Raw genomic sequence first — 19168 nt, forward strand, 5'->3', positions numbered from 1 at the left:
CTCAGTGTATTACATCTATCGGGACTTAACTAGGTAGTTGGCTAAAAGTTAATCTAGCAACAATATCTAGGCCACACTTATTCTTACTCACCTTCGACGACGACTTGACACCAATGAGAGAAAGAGCTAGAGAGATGAGATAGGATTAGGAAGAAGAAGGTTTGGGAGTGGACTCTTCATGGTTTCAGTTGCTCGATTATTACACCGAATATATTTGACATCTAAATACGGCTGTATGCGCTAGTCACCACTAGATGGCGAAGTTTGTTCCCCCATCCTGCCGCTCAACCGGGCTCTCCTTCGTTCAACCCGGTTTTTTTTTCTCTATGGCTACACAATATACTATTGTAAATTTCTTTGTATTGTTCAGTATGTGTATTTTATTCTGCTCCAATCGCTTCAAATACCCTATGATTTTTTGTTTTTTTTTTAAAGACAGTTTATTTATAATGTCGCCAGCAACATGCTCCGGAATTGTTTTGTTTTTGTTTACTTTGTTTGATGGTTTTATAATATGTAGGTGTACTATAGTAGTGCAGTTCAGAAGGTAAAACTCTCTTTTTTGTAATATTTTTCCTATTTTGAATCATTGAAGTTGAACAAAAGCTCGCTTGTCGCCAGTTTTATACTGTTTTAGCGATTGTTGACAAGAGTTTTCGAAAATTATTCAATTTTTTTATTTCTGCTTAACATAAACCAAATTGACATAACCAGTTCCACTGCAATAGAAAAGTGCAATCTGTTATAATTGTTTTTTTTCTCTGGATTGTTGTCGGAACTTAGAAATGATTCATTCAAAATTCTTAAGAAAAATAAAAAAATTGGAAGATTCTTTACAAAAACTTGTCTTGTTTTCATTATTGTGAAGAAAACAGAAAATAGTTTAAAACTTTCACCTTATTCAAAATAATTAAAAAATTCAAGTTGTCAATTTTTTGTGCAATTTTTTTTTTTTCAAGAAGAGAAAGTTTTTATGACGTTAACATGAGTTGGGTGAGAGAGTACCTTCTTTTTATCGTTTAAATTCCGTGCTTAATATCGCCTAGTAAATAGTGAACTCACGACTACAGCTAGTTTACAGTTACTGAAGGGCATCTCGTTTTCCAAAAGTGGTTAGAAAAGTGTTAACTGATTGAGGAAAGAAAACGCCAATCTACCATAACGTGGGTGAAATATCTTGGAACAGAACAGTGGAGAGTAAAGAATAATTGTTTTCCGAATAACAAATTTGAGTATCACTTGATTTGTCGTCAAGTGTACATTAAGTTAGTGGTTTACTCCTGTCAAAATTGAGCCCATACCTTTTGGGCTGATGAATGCACCTGCAATCTTTCAAAGACTGATACTTCTGACAAGTTGAATGTTTTCCCAATGTAAAACTGGCTTTCACCTGAAAAGGTAGACGGAAAAAGCAGTTGTATTGTGGAATTAATTTTCTCGTTGAAATGCTCTCTAAAATATGGATTTCATTTGCCTAAAATTGAGCTGAAGTTGACTATCGCAGTGAAAATGTAAACTTGATACTCTATCACGAATCTCTCAGACCAAGAAGCAAAAAACGCAGTACACGCTCATATTCTTTTAGACATTAATGACTTTTATTGAACCATTTTATGGGATTTACGATAGAACTGCGATAATTGTTGTTTTTCAACCACAGTGTGTGGTTCAAAATTCAAGCATTTCGGGAGTTTTTAGGAAGAATGTTATATATAAATCTTTGGACGCGTTTGTATTTTACTACTGCGCGTCGAATCGACTGAATGAATCCAGATCAGAAGCATCCTTTGGAAATATGTAGGAACAGAAGCGGGTGCTCTGCAGAAATGGTGGCATAAGAGATAGAGAAAAATAAAATTACAAAGCTCGGATTCATAGTTGCATCACTTCGATAAATATAATTAAAAATAAAGGTTATATTGATGAAACTCTGATTGACTCTTGTTGTTCTACATTCATCCGGACTATTTTTCCCTGAATTTCTCTCATTTGAATTTTTTTGTTATCAAAGTGAAAAATAACCATAATCCAAGTTCTCCTCGGAATCTCATTTTATGAGTTTTCATCCATTCGACTTTAATCCACAAAACTGTAATAATGGTTATTTTTCAAACATTAATGGTTTAATATGGCCGAGCGTGTACGCTTTATAGGATTATCGCGTCCATTTTATTGTTGGCCTCACTGGAAGCCACGTAAACTCAGTACTCCATCGGAAATTTTGCACAGAAAGCAATGTAAACACAATCCTCTATCATGAATTTCTCACTAGAAACAATGTCGTTTTCTTGCTTTTAAGCTAACCACTACGATGCGTTTAAGTCCATTTCTTATTAAATGCACATTGCGTTTGGAAGCTTGAAGGAATCAAACTGATATTGCTTCTCGTGAGAAGTTCATACTGCAATATCGTGTTTACTCAGTTCGCTGTGAGGAGTTGCTGATAGAGTATTGCACTTATATGCTTTTCAAGAGAAAATTTTGCGACAAACACCTGGTTAACATCGGTAACTACGCTTCAAAAAAAATATTGGTTGAATAGAAGTTTTTGCTCTACAGAGTATTTCTCACAAGATTCAAAGTAAACTTCACATTCCATAGAAAACATCTTAAAGGAAGCAGCTTGGACTCATAATTGACATGAATTTGAACAATAGACTGAGTCGATTATAAGTCATTTTGAATTTCTCAAACCCAGTAATCTTAAAAGCTTCGTTTTGGTTCAAAACTCATCCATGATTTTTTGCAAAATTTTAAAGTAGCGTTTACATGAGTAAATTAAAACTTTTAGGTTTGTATGGGAGGATTGAATATTTTTTTACTGAAAAATCAATATCGTTTTTGCTTTTTCTGTAGATCCGAGATTGTGTGCCAGTTTATAAATTCTCTTGAAGAAATTTTCCGCTGAATAACTTTGTCAAAGACCGTAACTTCGTATCTTATTAAGCAATGAAAAACATTAAATTAAATTGACATCACTGCTTGTTCCTCGCGAAGTATTGCATGAAATTTAGACATGCAGTACTTCGCTAGGCACCAAGCAGTGTTGGCAATAGATTTTTTTTTGTTTTTCAATGCCAAAAGACATGTCCCCATTCAAAACCTAATAACTTTTTTGTCTGAGAATTTTCGGTCTTCGAGAGAATTAATAAATTGGTAAAAAACCATAAGCAGGTTCGGTTTCACAGAAGAAACAAAAATTTTGTTGTTTTACAGTACAAAATTTTCAATTTTCCCATACAAATCTAAAAGCTCAAAATTTACTTATGTAAACGTTACTTAGAAGTTCTGCAAAAAATCATGGAGGAGTTTCAAACCAAAACGGAGTTTTTTAGACTCCAGGGTTTGAGAAATTAAAAAATGACCCCAAATCAACTAAGTACAATGTACATGTCACATGAACTTTCCGAAGCAGGCGATGTCGTTTTTTTTTACCGAGAATACCAAAACGACACTGTGCCTAGTAGTTTTTTTCTTTTCTTTTTTCAAGAGAGGTAAACAATCGTGGTCATTCTTCCCTAAAAAATTTTTGGCTGATAGCTTGAGGGAAGCAAACGATATTGCTTTTTATGAGAAATTCACGGTGTAGTATCGCGTTTACTCAGCTTCCTGTGAAAAATTCCAGATGGAGTATCGAGTTTATTTAGTTTTCCTGTGAGAAATTTGTGATAGAGTATCAGGTTCAACTACACTCAAAAAAAAAAAAAAAAAAAGTTAAAAAAGAGTAAGTTAATTTTCGATTATAATTTTTCCACGGTTATGGTAGATCGATCAGTTGTTGATTAGAAAGGTTTTGATATGTTTTGAGTTTACATTTGATCTACGTTTTTTTCTGTAAAATTCCATTCAATGGTACTTTTTTTCTGTATGGATCGGTTACTCGGTTTTGTTTGCAGTTTGGTTGCAGTCAAGTCAACATATGGCGGCTGGTAGAAAAGTGTCCAAGGGGTTAATTTTTCTATTTTATGGATTTGTACAGTTTAAAATCGTGATCCAGTTTGGTTCCTTCGAGACGGAAACCGAATCTTTCTTCACAGATTAAGTACTTTGTTATTGTTAGAGTAGCAGGAAATTGATTTATTAACTATTATTTCTTTGTTGCTTGTTTCAAAAATGCTGCTGCTGTTTTTTTTTCGGTTTCCATATTCACGACTTACAACGTGGCTTAGTTCAGATTAATGTTGTATTGGTGGTAGTATATCTGTGGTCTTTTGGTTCTTTTAAATATGTTAGTTTGTCTACGCTCTAAACAATATCTAGACACAGAATGTGACTTCACACATTGAGCCTAACAAACAGGAATTCCGCTCGATTTGAAATCTGCAACTCACCTGTAACGATAACTGAGGGATAAGTGAAAACAATAGAAAAATTCTTAAAAGAAGTTTTGAAACGAAAGAAATGCGAAAGAATTTGTTAAAAAATTTGTTAAATAGAAATTCTATTTGAATAATAGATTATTTAAAAAAAAAGTAAAAGCACTCAGTCAATCTAAAATTTAAACGAATAAAAAATTAAAAGAAATCTTTAAAAAACGCAAACTTAAGAAAAGCAGATCATTCGAGTTCCTCAGATAGATCTTCAGCCAGCTAATCAATCACAGCACATCGTGGTCCAGATTTGCTCCCGCTTTCAGACGCTCTCGGCTGGCGGAAGGGTCCGTTCGCAGCATTTGCAGATCAGTGAGCTCATCCGTTCCGTCAGACACATCCAGTAGCTAGCCAGTACCGAGGTGTGTTTGGACGAGATCGACTCCGATTCGGCGTACGGAGCCCTCAGCGAAGCACTTCCAGTTCCTCCTGCTCCTGCTCCTCCAACGCTACCGCCAGAAGCACCTCCACCGGCATTGCCGAAGTCCTGCGATGATTGCCTTCGCTGCTGGCACGGATGATGATGGTGGTGATGCAGGTGCTGATGCTGATGGTGTTGCTGCAGCTGCTGCAAGGGGCAGTGACTTCCGCCGGAGCTGCTGCTAGCCTGAAGCAAAAGCTGCGATGGAGGAGGTGTCGGAGAATCAGTCTGCAGAGAACTCGACGCGAGCAGGATACCCTGCAACGATGGCTCGTACGGGTGTTGTCAAATGGTTTCGCCTATGCTACCCTCACACTTGTTACTGTCATCCTGAGGCGGTTGCCGCAAACCGCCGCCACCTCCTGAGCTGCTGATCGTAGCATCATTGCCTTCCTCATTGAGCGATTTGTTCAGCGAAAAGGTTAAACTTTTGTGGCTTCCACCACAACTTGATCCGCCACCACCTGCCGTACTTCCACTCAAACTCCGACAACAATTCCGCGGTATTGGCACATCCAAACTGTACGCCCTACTCCGGGCGGCATTGATCGTACTAATAATATCGCTGTTTCGATGGTGCATCAATATTGGTGAAATCGACTTCGGTTGACTAACGATCACGCCTCCCGAGCAGCAATAATCCGCGCCACTTCCACCACAAACGGCCACCGATCCCCCAACATCCACAGTTTTTGATTTTTCCAGCACCCGGGCCTTCTTGCCTTGTGGTCCACAGCCTCCATTCCCGGTACCCTCCAGGTGCGGTTCATTAGCCTCCTCATCGGCTCCAACGACGGCAGTCATTTTCTGCATCTTCTTCGATTCCTTCGAGTCGAAGTTAAAGCTCAATCTTCCAGTCAGTTGTCTCAGTCTTGATATGATTGATTTCGACGCGCTCCCATTGGTTCCGTTCAAACCTTCACCGCCCTTGCCACTGGATTGGCCGCCCACCACGCCCTCCTTGCCGCCCATCTCACTTCCACAGCCGCCACCTCCACCACTTCCTCCGCCGCCGCCCGCATTGTTATTGATGTTACTAGCATTCCGGATCTTCTCCAGCTTCTGCTGCTGGCTCCAGTTCATCCGTTTGCTAATGCTTTTATTGTTATTGTTACTACTACTATTATTGTTATTGTTCACACTACTAGCACACAACTTGCCAGAAGCAGCCGTCGCCGTCGTTGCACCAGCCGCAGCCGCCGTCGAAACGCAAAAGTTCATATTCTCACAGTCTTGCACCGCCCTCAGTTGATGGAGGGCAGCCGCCGCCTGCTGTTGGTAGTGAAGGTGATGAAAGTGCGCATGGTGACTAGATTGAAACGGTCCATGAATGTGGGGCGGCTGCGATTGCGTTGGCGGCTGTTGCTGTTCGTTCGTACTGTTCAAGCTGGTACTTTTGTCCGACGACGAGTACATTATTCCAACATTGGAATCGTGCTCCAGACTGCGGTGCTGCCGCTGGTGATAGTACACGCTGTTGTCGGACACGACCGTCTGTATCTGGATCCCGTCGGACATGCGGCGGCTGTTCGAGTACTGGTCTAAGCTAATGGCGCGATTTGAACCAAAATACGTTCGATTAGTATGCTGAATGTTGCCGTGGGAGCCACGAATGCGTGTACCTGTCGTGTAGTACTCGCCGATCATCGACGGCCGTTTCTCGCGGCTCCCCTTGCGCGAACTCGGATGGGACTGCTTCCGGTGGCTGCTCTCGGTGTCCACCTTGAACTTGGACGTTTTCTCCGCGACCTGGGTTTTAGTAAAAAGAAAATTATGTATACAATCTTTGAAAAATTTGAATTGTTCGTTGAAATGTGAAGCGAAGGTTCGTCAGCTGAACACATCTGGGCAAAACCACTTGATGAAGACGACATTACGAAGACTGTCAAAATTGTCAAAATTTTCAAAATTGTCAAAATTGACAAAATTGTCAAAATTGTCAAAATTGACAAAATTGTCAAAATTGTCCAAATTGTCAAAATTGTCAAAATTGTCAAAACTGTCAAAATTGTCAAAATTGTCCAAATTGTCAAAATTGTCAAAATTGTCAAAATTGTCAAAATTGTCAAAATTGTCAAAATTGTCAAAATTGTCAAAATTGTCAAAATTGTCAAAATTGTCAAAATTGTCAAAATTGTCAAATTGTCAAAATTGTCAAAATTGTCAAAATTGTCAAAATTGTCAAAATTGTCAAAATTGTCAAAATTGTCAAAATTGTCAAAATTGTCAAAATTGTCAAAATTGTCAAAATTGTCAAAATTGTCAAAATTGTCAAAATTGTCAAAATTGTCAAAATTGTCAAAATTGTCAAAATTGTCAAAATTGTCAAAATTGTCAAAATTGTCAAAATTGTCAAAAATGGCATAATTGGCAAAATTGTCGAAATTTTCAAAATTGTCGAAATTTTCAAAATTGTCAAAATTGTCAAAATTGTAAAAATTGTCAAAATTGTCAAAATTGTCAAAATTGTCAAAATTGTCAAAATTGTCAAAATTGTCAAAATTGTCAAAATTGTCAAAATTGTCAAAATTGTCAAAATTGTCAAAATTTTCAAAATTGTCAAAATTGTCAAAATTGTCAAAATTGTCAAAATTGTCAAAATTGTCAAAATTGTCAAAATTGTCAAAATTGTCAAAATTGTCAAAATTGTCAAAATTGTCAAAATTGTCAAAATTGTCAAAATTGTCAAAATTGTCAAAATTGTCAAAATTGTCAAAATTGTCAAAAATTGTCAAAATTGTCAAAATTTTCAAAATTGTCAAAATTGTCAAAATTGTCAAATTGTCAAAATTGTCAAAATTGTCAAAATTGTCAAAATTGTCAAAATTGTCAAAATTGTCAAAACTGTCAAAATTGTCAAAATTGTCAAAATTGTCAAAATTGTCAAAATTGTCAAAATTGTCAAAATTGTCAAAATTGTCAAAATTGTCAAAATTGTCAAAATTGTCAAAATTGTCAAAATTGTCAAAATTGTCAAAATTGTCAAAATTGTCAAAATTGTCAAAATTGTCAAAATTGTCAAAATTGTCAAAATTGTCAAAATTGTCAAAATTGTCAAAATTGTCAAAATTGTCAAAATTGTCAAAATTGTCAAAATTGTCAAAATTGTCAAAATTGTCAAAATTGTCAAAATTGTCAAAATTGTCAAAATTGTCAAAATTTGCAAATTTGTCAAAATTGTCAAAATTGTCAAAATTGTCAAAATTGTCAAAATTGTCAAAATTGTCAAAATTGTCAAAATTGTCAAAATTGTCAAAATTGTCAAAATTGTCAAAATTGTCAAAATTGTCAAAATTGTCAAAATTGTCAAAATTGTCAAAATTGTCAAAATTGTCAAAATTGTCAAAATTGACAAAATTAACGAAATTGTCAAAATTGTCGAGATTGTCAAAATTGTCAAAATGGTTAAAATTGTCAAAATTGTCCATATTTCCAAAATTGTCAAAATTTTCAAAATTTTCAAAATTGTAAAAATTGTCAAAATTGTAAAAATAGTAAAAATTGTAAAAATTGTCAAAATTGTCAAAATTGTCAAAATTGTCAAAATTGTCAAAATTGTCAAAATTGTCAAAATTGTCAAAATTGTCAAAATTGTCAAAATTGTCAAAATTGTCAAAATTGTCAAAATTGTCAAAATTGTCAAAATTGTCAAAATTGTCAAAATTGTCAAAATTGTCAAAATTGTCAAAATTGTCAAAATTGTCAAAATTGTCAAAATTGTCAAAATTGTCAAAATTGTCAAAATTGTCAAAATTGTCAAAATTGTCAAAATTGTCAAAATTGTCAAAATTGTCAAAATTGTCAAAATTGTCAAAATTGTCAAAATTGTCAAAATTGTCAAAATTGTCAAAATTGTCAAAATTGTCAAAATTGTCAAAATTGTCAAATTGTCAAAATTGTCAAAATTGTCAAAATTGTCAAAATTGTCAAAATTGTCAAAATTGTCAAAATTGTCAAAATTGTCAAAATTGTCAAAATTGACAAAATTAACGAAATTGCCAAAATTGTCGAAATTGTCAAAATTGTCAAAATGGTTAAAATTGTCAAAACTGTCCATATTTCCAAAATTGTCAAAATTTTCAAAATTTTCAAAATTGTAAAAATTGTAAAAATAGTAAAAATTGTAAAAATTGTCAAAATTGTCAAAATTGTCAAAATTGTCAAAATTGTCAAAATTGTCAAAATTGTCAAAATTGTCAAAATTGTCAAAATTGTCAAAATTGTCAAAATTGTCAAAATTGTCAAAATTGTCAAAATTGTCAAAATTGTCAAAATTGTCAAAATTGTCAAAATTGTCAAAATTGTCAAAATTGTCAAAATTGTCAAAATTGTCAAAATTGTCAAAATTGTCAAAATTGTCAAAATTGTCAAAATTGTCAAAATTGTCAAAATTGTCAAAATTGTCAAAATTGTCAAAATTGTCAAAATTGTCAAAATTGTCAAAATTGTCAAAATTGTCAAAATTGTCAAAATTGTCAAAATTGTCAAAATTGTCAAAATTGTCAAAATTGTCAAAATTGTCAAAATTGTCAAAATTGTCAAAGATGTCAAAAATGTCAAAAATGTCAAAATTGTCAAAATTGTCAAAATTGTCAAAATTGTCAAAATTGTCAAAATTGTCAAAATTGTCAAAATTGTCAAAATTGTCAAAATTGTCAAAGTTGTCAAAATTGTCAAAATTGTCAAAATTGTCAAAATTGTCAAAATTGTCAAAACTGTAAAAATTGTCAAAATTGTCAAAATTGTCAAAATTGTCAAAATTGTCAAAATTGTCAAAATTGTCAAAATTGTCAAAATTGTCAAAATTGTCAATATTGTCAAAATTGTCAAAATTGTCAAAATTGTCAAAATTGTCAAAATTGTCAAAATTGTCAAAATTGTCAAAATTGTCAAAATTGTCAAAATTGTCAAAATTGTCAAAATTGTCAAAATTGTCAAAATTGTCAAAATTGTCAAAATTGTCAAAATTGTCAAAATTGTCAAAATAGTCAAAATAGTCAAAATTGTCAAAATTGTCAAAATTGTCAAAATTGTCAAAATTGTCAAAATTGTCAAAATTGTCAAAATTGTCAAAATTGTCAAAATTGTCAAAATTGTCAAAATTGTCAAAATTGTCAAAATTGTCAAAATTGTCAAAATTGTCAAAATTGTCAAAATTGTCAAAATTGTCAAAATTGTCAAAATTGTCAAAATTGTCAAAATTGTCAAAATTGTCAAAATTGTCAAAATTGTCAAAATTGTCAAAATTGTCAAAATTGTCAAAATTGTCAAAATTGTCAAAATTGTCAAAATTGTCAAAATTGTCAAAATTGTCAAAATTGTCAAAATTTTCAAAATTTTCAAAATTATCAAAATATTCAAAATTGTCAAAAGTGTCAAAATTGTCAAAATTTTCAAAATTGTCAAAATTGTCAAAATTGTCAAAATTGTCAAAATTGTCAAAATTGTCAAAATTGTCAAAATTGTCAAAATTGTCAAAATTGTCAAAATTGTCAAAATTGTCAAAATTGTCAAAATTGTCAAAATTGTCAAAATTGTCAAAATTGTCAAAATTGTCAAAATTGTCAAAATTGTCAAAATTGTCAAAATTGTCAAAATTGTCAAAATTGTAAAAATTGTCAAAATTGCCAAAATTGTCAAAATTGTCAAAATTGTCAAAATTGTCAAAATTGTCAAAATTGTCAAAATTGTCAAAATTGTCAAAATTGTCAAAATTGTCAAAATTGTCAAAACTGTCAAAATTGTCAAAATTGTCAAAATTGTCAAAATTGTCAAAATTGTCAAAATTGTCAAAATTGTCAAAATTGTCAAATTGTCAAAATTGTCAAAATTGTCAAAATTGTCAAAATTGTCAAAATTGTCAAAATTGTCAAAATTGTCAAAATTGTCAAAATTGTCAAAATTGTCAAAATTGTCAAAATTGTCAAAATTGTCAAAATTGTCAAAATTGTCAAAATTGTCAAAATTGTCAAAATTGTCAAAATTGTCAAAATTGTCAAAATTGTCAAAATTGTCAAAATTGTCAAAATTGTCAAAATTGTCAAAATTGTCAAAATTGTCAAAATTGTCAAAATTGTCAAAATTGTCAAAATTGTCAAAATTGTCAAAATTGTCAAAATTGTCAAAATTGTCAAAATTGTCAAAATTGTCAAAATTGTCATAAATGTCAAAATTGTCAAAATTGTCAAAATTGTCAAAATTGTCAAAATTGTCAAAATTGTCAAAATTGTCAAAATTGTCAAAATTGTCAAAATGGGCAAAATTGTCAAAATTGTCAAAATTGTCGAAATTGTCAAAATTGTCAAAATGGTTAAAATTGTCAAAATTGTCCATATTTCCGAAATTGTCAAAATTTTCAAAATTTTCAAAATTGTAAAAATTGTCAAAATTGTCAAAATTGTAAAAATTGTCAAAATTGTCAAAATTGTCAAAATTGTCAAAATTGTCAAAATTGTCAAAATTGTCAAAATTGTCAAAATTGTCAAAATTGTCAAAATTGTCAAAATTGTCAAAATTGTCAAAATTGTCAAAATTGTCAAAATTGTCAAAATTGTCAAAATTGTCAAAATTGTCAAAATTGTCAAAATTGTCAAAATTGTCAAAATTGTCAAAATTGTCAAAATTGTCAAAATTGTCAAAATTGTCAAAATTGTCAAAATTGTCAAAATTGTCAAAATTGTCAAAATTGTCAAAATTGTCAAAATTGTCAAAATTGTCAAAATTGTCAAAATTGTCAAAATTGTCAAAATTGTCAAAATTGTCAAAATTGTCAAAATTGTCAAAATTGTCAAAATTGTCAAAATTGTCAAAATTGTCAAAATTGTCAAAATTGTCAAAATTGTCAAAATTGTCAAAATTGTCAAAATTGTCAAAATTGTCAAAATTGTCAAAATTGTCAATATTGTCAAAATTGTCAAAATTTGCAAAATTGTCAAAATTGTCAAAATTGTCAAAATTGTCAAAATTGTCAAAATTGTCAAAATTGTCAAAATTGTCAAAATTGTCAAAATTGACAAAATTAACGAAATTGTCAAAATTGTCGAAATTGTCAAATTGTCAAAATGGTTAAAATTGTCAAAATTGTCCATATTTCCAAAATTTTCAAAATTTTCAAAATTGTAAAAATTGTAAAAATAGTAAAAATTGTAAAAATTGTCAAAATTGTCAAAATTGTCAAAATTGTCAAAATTGTCAAAATTGTCAAAATTGTCAAAATTGTCAAAATTGTCAAAATTGTCAAAATTGTCAAAATTGTCAAAATTGTCAAAATTGTCAAAATTGTCAAAATTGTCAAAATTGTCAAAATTGTCAAAATTGTCAAAATTGTCAAAATTGTCAAAATTGTCAAAATTGTCAAAATTGTCAAAATTGTCAAAATTGTCAAAATTGTCAAAATTGTCAAAATTGTCAAAATTGTCAAAATTGTCAAAATTGTCAAAATTGTCAAAATTGTCAAAATTGTCAAAATTGTCAAAATTGTCAAAATTGTCAAAGATGTCAAAAATGTCAAAATTGTCAAAATTGTCAAAATTGTCAAAATTGTCAAAATTGTCAAAATTGTCAAAATTGTCAAAATTGTCAAAATTGTCAAAATTGTCAAAATTGTCAAAATTGTCAAAATTGTCAAAATTGTCAAAATTGTCAAAATTGTCAAAATTGTCAAAATTGTCAAAATTGTCAAAATTGTCAAAATTGTCAAAATTGTCAAAATTGTCAAAATTGTCAAAACTGTAAAAATTGTCAAAATTGTCAAAATTGTCAAAATTGTCAAAATTGTCAAAATTGTCAAAATTGTCAAAATTGTCAAAATTGTCAAAATTGTCAAAATTGTCAAAATTGTCAAAATTGTCAAAATTGTCAAAATTGTCAAAATTGTCAAAATTGTCAAAATTGTCAAAATTGTCAAAATTGTCAAAATTGTCAAAATTGTCAAAATTGTCAAAATTGTCAAAATTGTCAAAATTTGCAAAATTGTCAAAATTGTCAAAATTGTCAAAATTGTCAAAATTGTCAAAATTGTCAAAATTGTCAAAATTGTCAAAATTGTCAAAATTGTCAAAATTGTCAAAATTGTCAAAATTGTCAAAATTGTCAAAATTGTCAAAATTGTCAAAATTGTCAAAATTGTCAAAATTGTCAAAATTGTCAAAATTGTCAAAATTGTCAAAATTGTCAAAATTGTCAAAATTGTCAAAATTGTCAAAATTGTCAAAATTGTCAAAATTGTCAAAATTGTCAAAATTGTCAAAATTGTCAAAATTGTCAAAATTGTCAAAATTGTCAAAATTGTCAAAATTGTCAAAATTGTCAAAATTGTCAAAATTGTCAAAATTGTCAAAATTGTCAAAATTGTCAAAATTGTCAAAATTGTCAAAATTGTCAAAATTGTCAAAATTGTCAAAATTGTCAAAATTGTCAAAATTGTCAAAATTGTCAAAATTTTCAAAATTTTCAAAATTATCAAAATATTCAAAATTGTCAAAAGTGTCAAAATTGTCAAAATTTTCAAAATAGTCAAAATTGTCAAAATTGTCAAAATTGTCAAAATTGTCAAAATTGTCAAAATTGTCAAAATTGTCAAAATTGTCAAAATTGTCAAAATTGTCAAAATTGTCAAAATTGTCAAAATTGTCAAAATTGTCAAAATTGTCAAAATAGTCAAAATAGTCAAAATTGTCAAAATTGTCAAAATTGTCAAAATTGTCAAAATTGTCAAAATTGTCAAAATTGTCAAAATTGTCAAAATTGTCAAAATTGTCAAATTGTCAAAATTGTCAAAATTGTCAAAATTGTCAAAATTGTCAAAATTGTCAAAATTGTCAAAATTGTCAAAATTGTCAAAATTGTCAAAATTGTCAAAATTGTCAAAATTGTCAAAATTGTTAAAATTGTCAAAATTGTCAAATTGTCAAAATTGTCAAAATTGTCAAAATTGTCAAAATTGTCAAAATTGTCAAAATTGTCAAAATTGTCAAAATTGTCAAAATTGTCAAAATTGTTAAAATTGTCAAAATTGTCAAAATTGTCAAAATTGTCAAAATTGTCAAAATTGTCAAAATTGTCAAAATTGTCAAAATTGTCAAAATGGTCAAAATTGTCAAAATTGTCAAAATTGTCAAAATTGTCAAAATTGTCAAAATTGTCAAAATGGGCAAAATTGTCAAAATTGTCAAAATTGTCAAAATTGTCAAAATTGTCAAAATTGTCAAAATTGTCAAAATTGTCAAAATTGTCAAAATTGTCAAAATTGTCAAAATTGTCAAAATTGTCAAAATTGTCAAAATTGTCAAAATTGTCAAAATTGTCAAAATTGTCAAAATTGTCAAAATTGTCAAATTGTCAAAATTGTCAAAACTGCCAAAATTGTCAAAATTGTCAAAATTGTCAAAATTGCCAAAACTGTCGAAATTTTCAAAACTGTCAAAATTGCCAAAATTGTCAAAATTGTCAAAATTGTCAAAATTGTCAAAATTGTCAAAATTGTCAAAATTGCCAAAATTGACTAAATTGACGAAGACGACATAACGAGAAAGATCGTCAAATCTTCTTTTTCAAGTCGTCTTCTTAAAGTTGTCTTCGTCGAGTGGTCTTCGTCAAGTAGTCTTCTTTATGCAGTCTTCGAATACTACGTTAAGTATTTGGCAAGTCTTGGCAAGAAGTCTTCGTTAAGTCTACTTGGCGAAGACTTCTTGTCGATGACAATTTTACCAAGAAGACTCGTCGAAGATGATTTAACCGAGATATTGAGTTGAAGCTTAAAATAGACGATGGAATATTTTTGTGTAAATAAGACCTCTTGACACCTTTCTTAGAATCTTCCAAAAAAAAAAACTGAAACCTAATATTCTACCAATGTTGACGAACCTCTTACATTGTCAAGCACAAATCACCCCTTCGGAGATCATACTCACATCCACTTCGGTGGCCGTCTCGGAATCCCCGCTTTCGCTACCCTCGGGAAGATCGTGCAGCTCCGCTGTAATGAGAAAGCACTCGTCAATGGAAGTTCTAGAGGCGGATAGCTGAGATGGGATACTACGTCTGGACTTAACGCTGATACCACTCTGGGATCGTGGAAGCTGCGGTGATCCAGTCGCTGAACCACCACCCCCTGTTCCACTACCGGTTCCAGCACCACCTGGGGTTCCACTGCTGCTCAGCACTCCCCCGGCTCCGCTGCTGCCGCCGGTTGTGGTCCTATCGGTTCCGGTTCCGATCGTTCCCGTGCTGTTGTTTTCGGAGGAAAGTTCCTCGGCGATTGAACGTCGCTTCCGTTGGGCGGCGTCGTTTAGTTTCCTAGAAAGAAAATCTCAATTTACATAAACAATCAAATTTTTATAGACCTTCAAGTCTCACTTGTAATAATCTAGCGCAACCCGAACCGGCATGATGATCATATCGGTCAGTTCCGGAAGTAGTTCTCCTAGAGCCTCAAACAGCGGCAACAAAACTAGCCCGATAAACCGAACCTGGCTGCCCGGTTTGCTGACCTTGTCCGGATCCATGAAAGGCGTCACCGGAAGACCTTCCGATTTTTCCGCAGCACTTTGGGCGAAAAATTCCTGCAACAGTCGATCCAGCCACGGTTCCGCCACCTCCATTGGGCGGGCCTCGTTCGAGATGTCCGCCACCTTGATTAGCACCATACAGAGCTGTTGGGGGTAAATGATGACGAATTATGATTTGGTTTAAATAATTTATAATTTAAATATACTCACTAAATTCGTGTGAACCTTATTGTTAAAGTCAAATATCGGTGTAGCCTCTTGGAACTGTGTCAAAATTTCGTTATGGCGAGCCATATCGGTGGCCAGTATGCAGCGTATGATCCCCTCACGAACGTCTCTGTGAAAATAATGAAATGAAAAATGAAAAATGGGATGAGAACTTACAACCTTGGTTATGGATTATTTCACAATAATATTCTCCATCCAACAAATTTTATTTTGTTTCTGCATATTCTTTATCTCATATCTACATTCCTTCTCAACTGTAGTCTTGAAGGAATCTTTTATTTACTGACTTTTGTTTTTCTCTTACACAAAATTTTATTTTTCATATATCCCTCATCTCAATTCTACAATCCATTCTTGGCAAATGCTTTGAAATCTTAAAATTTTGTTTATTTTCTGAATATTCTTCATCCAATCCGAAAATATTCTTCACAACAGCCTTCCTAATCTGTGCTTTTCCTGTCGCTCTGTCGTTGTTCACAAGAGCTGAAACAAACAGCTTTCCCAACCAGAAGACCAAACCCAAACAAACAATTAACAGCAGTAGCCTTTAAAATCCGCGCTTCCTAAGCCAGTCCGTTCTTTTCCACCGGAAGGCTAAATAAAAATAAAACAAACAATCAGCAGAAGCTGCCTTGAAAATCTGCGCTTCCTTAGCCAATTTCGTCTTTTTTCACCGAAAGGTCAAATCAAAATAAACAATCAGCAGCAGTAGGAATCTGAGCTTCCTCAGCCAATTCCATTTTTTCCACCGGAAGGGCGGAAGTAAGAAATCAGCAGCAGCCTTAAAAACCTGCGCTTCCAAATCCATTCCCTCTTTTTTCACTGGAAAGCCAAATCTAAACAAACAATCCACATCAGCCTTAAAACTCTGCTTCTACTTCGGGTTCAATGATTTAAGGTGGATATGAGTAGTCGAACAAGTTAAGCTAGCTAAGCTATGGCGTTTGGAAACTTTGGGCAGTTTTGTCCAAAATTGATATTTTATAACTGATAAGCTAATTGAGCCACATGCAAAAACAAAGCTGATATTGTTTCAATTTGTTATCCTTTATTCAGTCAAGGCTTCAGATTTTTCCTAGATATTCTAATTTCGGATTTTTTTTTGTTTACATGGTCAATCATTTATGAATGATCGAATTGACTTAAAATCGACCAATTTGAAAATTTTCACACGGCATACCACTAAAACATGAGCTGATGTAGCAAATTTGACAAATGATTAGAATTTAGGTCGCCAAAAACTTCTAAAACCTAGGCACCAAAAACGATGTTCTCTATTGTCATTTAACAAACTAATATTAAATTATATTAAACGTCTGCGTGTTGACATATAACAGTTAATATCTATTTATTAAGTTTTTCGTGAAATTAACATTAAATTAGAACTTTTCCCAACAAAGCAACAAAAAAAAAAGTTTAAATATTGTGAAAATCTTGTAAAGGTGAATATACTTGAAATTTCACCATAATTAATATAAGCTATTTTAAACTTTCGCATTTTGATTATATTGAACTTATTTATTGAAGTTATTTGAACAAAGATCTAACTTTCTGGTGAGGCCTTCTAAACCCCTCAAAACTAAAAGTACTTTCCTCTTGGAAGTCGTCACTGTACTTTTATAAATAAATCAAATCACTTATATTTATTGCATTCATTGTGACTGTCAAATACAAATACTGTGTCAAAATTGTAAAATTTTAAGAATAAAAAATACAGTAGTTTTTCGATTTTATCACTGTTCGATTTTTTCAATAATCGCCTAATTCAAACTCGATTTTATCACGGTTATTCATCCGATTTTACCACGGTTTTTAAGAAATCATTCAAAAACCATTTGCAGGGCCTTAAAATTCATTCAAAAGCGTAGAGTGTAATTGTTCATGGTATTTTTCATGGTCATTTTTACGTTTGTAAGAACGATAAGTGTCGTGCCCTGTAGTACGTCGTATGTTTAATGTGATAACGTAACATTTTGCCCCATTTGTCTAAGTTTTCGAGTTGTAATAAATAAAATAAGAATACAAACTTGTCTGTTTCATCCAGGTTCCAGCCTGAAAAAATGGGGTGGGGGGGGGGGGGGGGGGGGTTGTGGGTCTCAAATTATTCGTACGAAAACATCCTCTCATATAAGAAATAAGGTTGGATTGGCAGATTGCCGGTTTTATCCGTGTTTTCCCGGATATTTAATGCAAAACTTGGGAACAGTCCGGCCTGGCCCGGTTGCCAGATTTCATTGAAAAAAACTCGGATTTTGCCCGGATTTAAACACTTTTTTTGGCAAATCAAACAAAAAAAAACAAAATGTGTGTTTTTTTATTTGTGCCTCCAAAACGAATTTTTTTGAGCAAGTTTTGAAAAAATAACCACAAAAGATTTTTTGGAAGCCCAAAATACGATTTGAAATATTTTTTGAAAAATATTTTTTTTCAAGTTTTTTTTTTGAGTTTTGTTGATTAATTTCTGGGCTTTGACGAAATTTGACCGGATATTGCCCGGATTTTTGATCGCCAAATAAAAAATCAAATTTCCGGATTATGCTAGGTTTTTTATATAAAATTGCCCGGATTTGTTCGGTCCGGATACATGCTGAAAAAATTCTAGAAACCTTAAGATATGGTCTCTTTTGCTTGAAAAGTACTTGATTTATCTTTAAAAAATTTCATGTAGACACTTTGAATAAGGTCATTTTGATTAAAAGAAGTTCAAAGTTTTGGAGCTGTAGGATCGAGAAATCGATAAATAAAGATGGCAAAAATGTCAAGTTTCGGGGAAAAAAAATGAAATTATCTTATTTCAAAACACTAAAAAGGAAAAAAAAATTGAACATCGTTGTAAATGTTATGAATCGAGATTTCCAAAACATATGGTTTTGTGTGAAATTGGAGTAAAAAAAGAAGATTATACTCTCTAATATGTGTTGTGAGCCTCCTTCGTAGAATAATTCTACTGAGTCAAAGCTATCGAAAGATTCCCTTTAATTCTACTACGTTTACCATACCGTGCCCGTGGTTGAATTAAAGGGAATCTTTCGTGATTCAGAAAATTATACACGAAAAAGAAAAAAATACTTAAAAAATCGAAATTTTGAAATTATAGGACGTGATCTTTTTTTGTTCCCATAAGTGCCTACTGGAGTCTTAATTTTATTCAAGTTTTAGGTAAGTACAAGTACAATTTCTGAAGAGTTAAGCTGCGGTCACTGACGGCAAACGATTTTAAAGTTGTACCGTATTCAGATTTTTGGTCCACTTATTATGGGAGATTTGCATTCAAGCAAGTCAGTAAATAAAACATGCCACTCTCCAAAATTGATCGTGCAAACTCAAAAAAATATCTGTTTCGATCATAAAAACCAGAAATAATCATCGAAATGTTGAAAAAGTTATAGACAAATTTTTGTCCGTACACATGTATGGGGTTTTCCGACTGATCGAAGGAGGCTGTTGTCCTATTTGATCTGATCCAAAAACACTCTTATCAAAATTGGTTCTATTGGCTGATGAATTATAAAGTAATACAAAAACGTTTATAAGGAACCCTCTTCATCCCTCTCCTCTTCACAATGCAAGGGAACAGGTTCTGTAACAATCAAAGAAACATATCTCGTACCTAAATACCTTCCAAGTCAAATTTGGTCCAA

At 32.0% G+C, this 19168-nt stretch overlaps 1 protein-coding gene across 8 annotated transcripts in view; it reads right to left on the reverse strand.

Moving 5' to 3' along the window:
• Nucleotides 1–3994: 3994 nt before the first annotated feature.
• The window catches only part of LOC129754674 (high affinity cGMP-specific 3',5'-cyclic phosphodiesterase 9A), a 711945-nt gene continuing 696771 nt past the window's right edge, over nucleotides 3995–19168 (reverse strand). For 5 of the 8 annotated variants that reach the window (XM_055750864.1, XM_055750866.1, XM_055750865.1 and 2 more), the window contains 4 exons: nucleotides 15510–15636; nucleotides 15148–15443; nucleotides 14703–15087; nucleotides 3995–6540 (listed from right to left, as the gene is read on the reverse strand). In XM_055750864.1, the coding sequence (XP_055606839.1) occupies nucleotides 5077–6540; nucleotides 14703–15087; nucleotides 15148–15443; nucleotides 15510–15636 (2272 nt within the window). In that variant the 3' untranslated portion in view covers nucleotides 3995–5076. The remainder of the gene's footprint in view (nucleotides 6541–14702; nucleotides 15088–15147; nucleotides 15444–15509; nucleotides 15637–19168) is intronic. The other 3 variants (XM_055750871.1, XM_055750870.1, XM_055750869.1) reach the window with 3 other exon arrangements.

Source organism: Uranotaenia lowii, chromosome 3, assembly GCF_029784155.1.
Source record: "Uranotaenia lowii strain MFRU-FL chromosome 3, ASM2978415v1, whole genome shotgun sequence".
In the NCBI taxonomy this organism is placed as follows: domain Eukaryota; kingdom Metazoa; phylum Arthropoda; class Insecta; order Diptera; family Culicidae; genus Uranotaenia; species Uranotaenia lowii.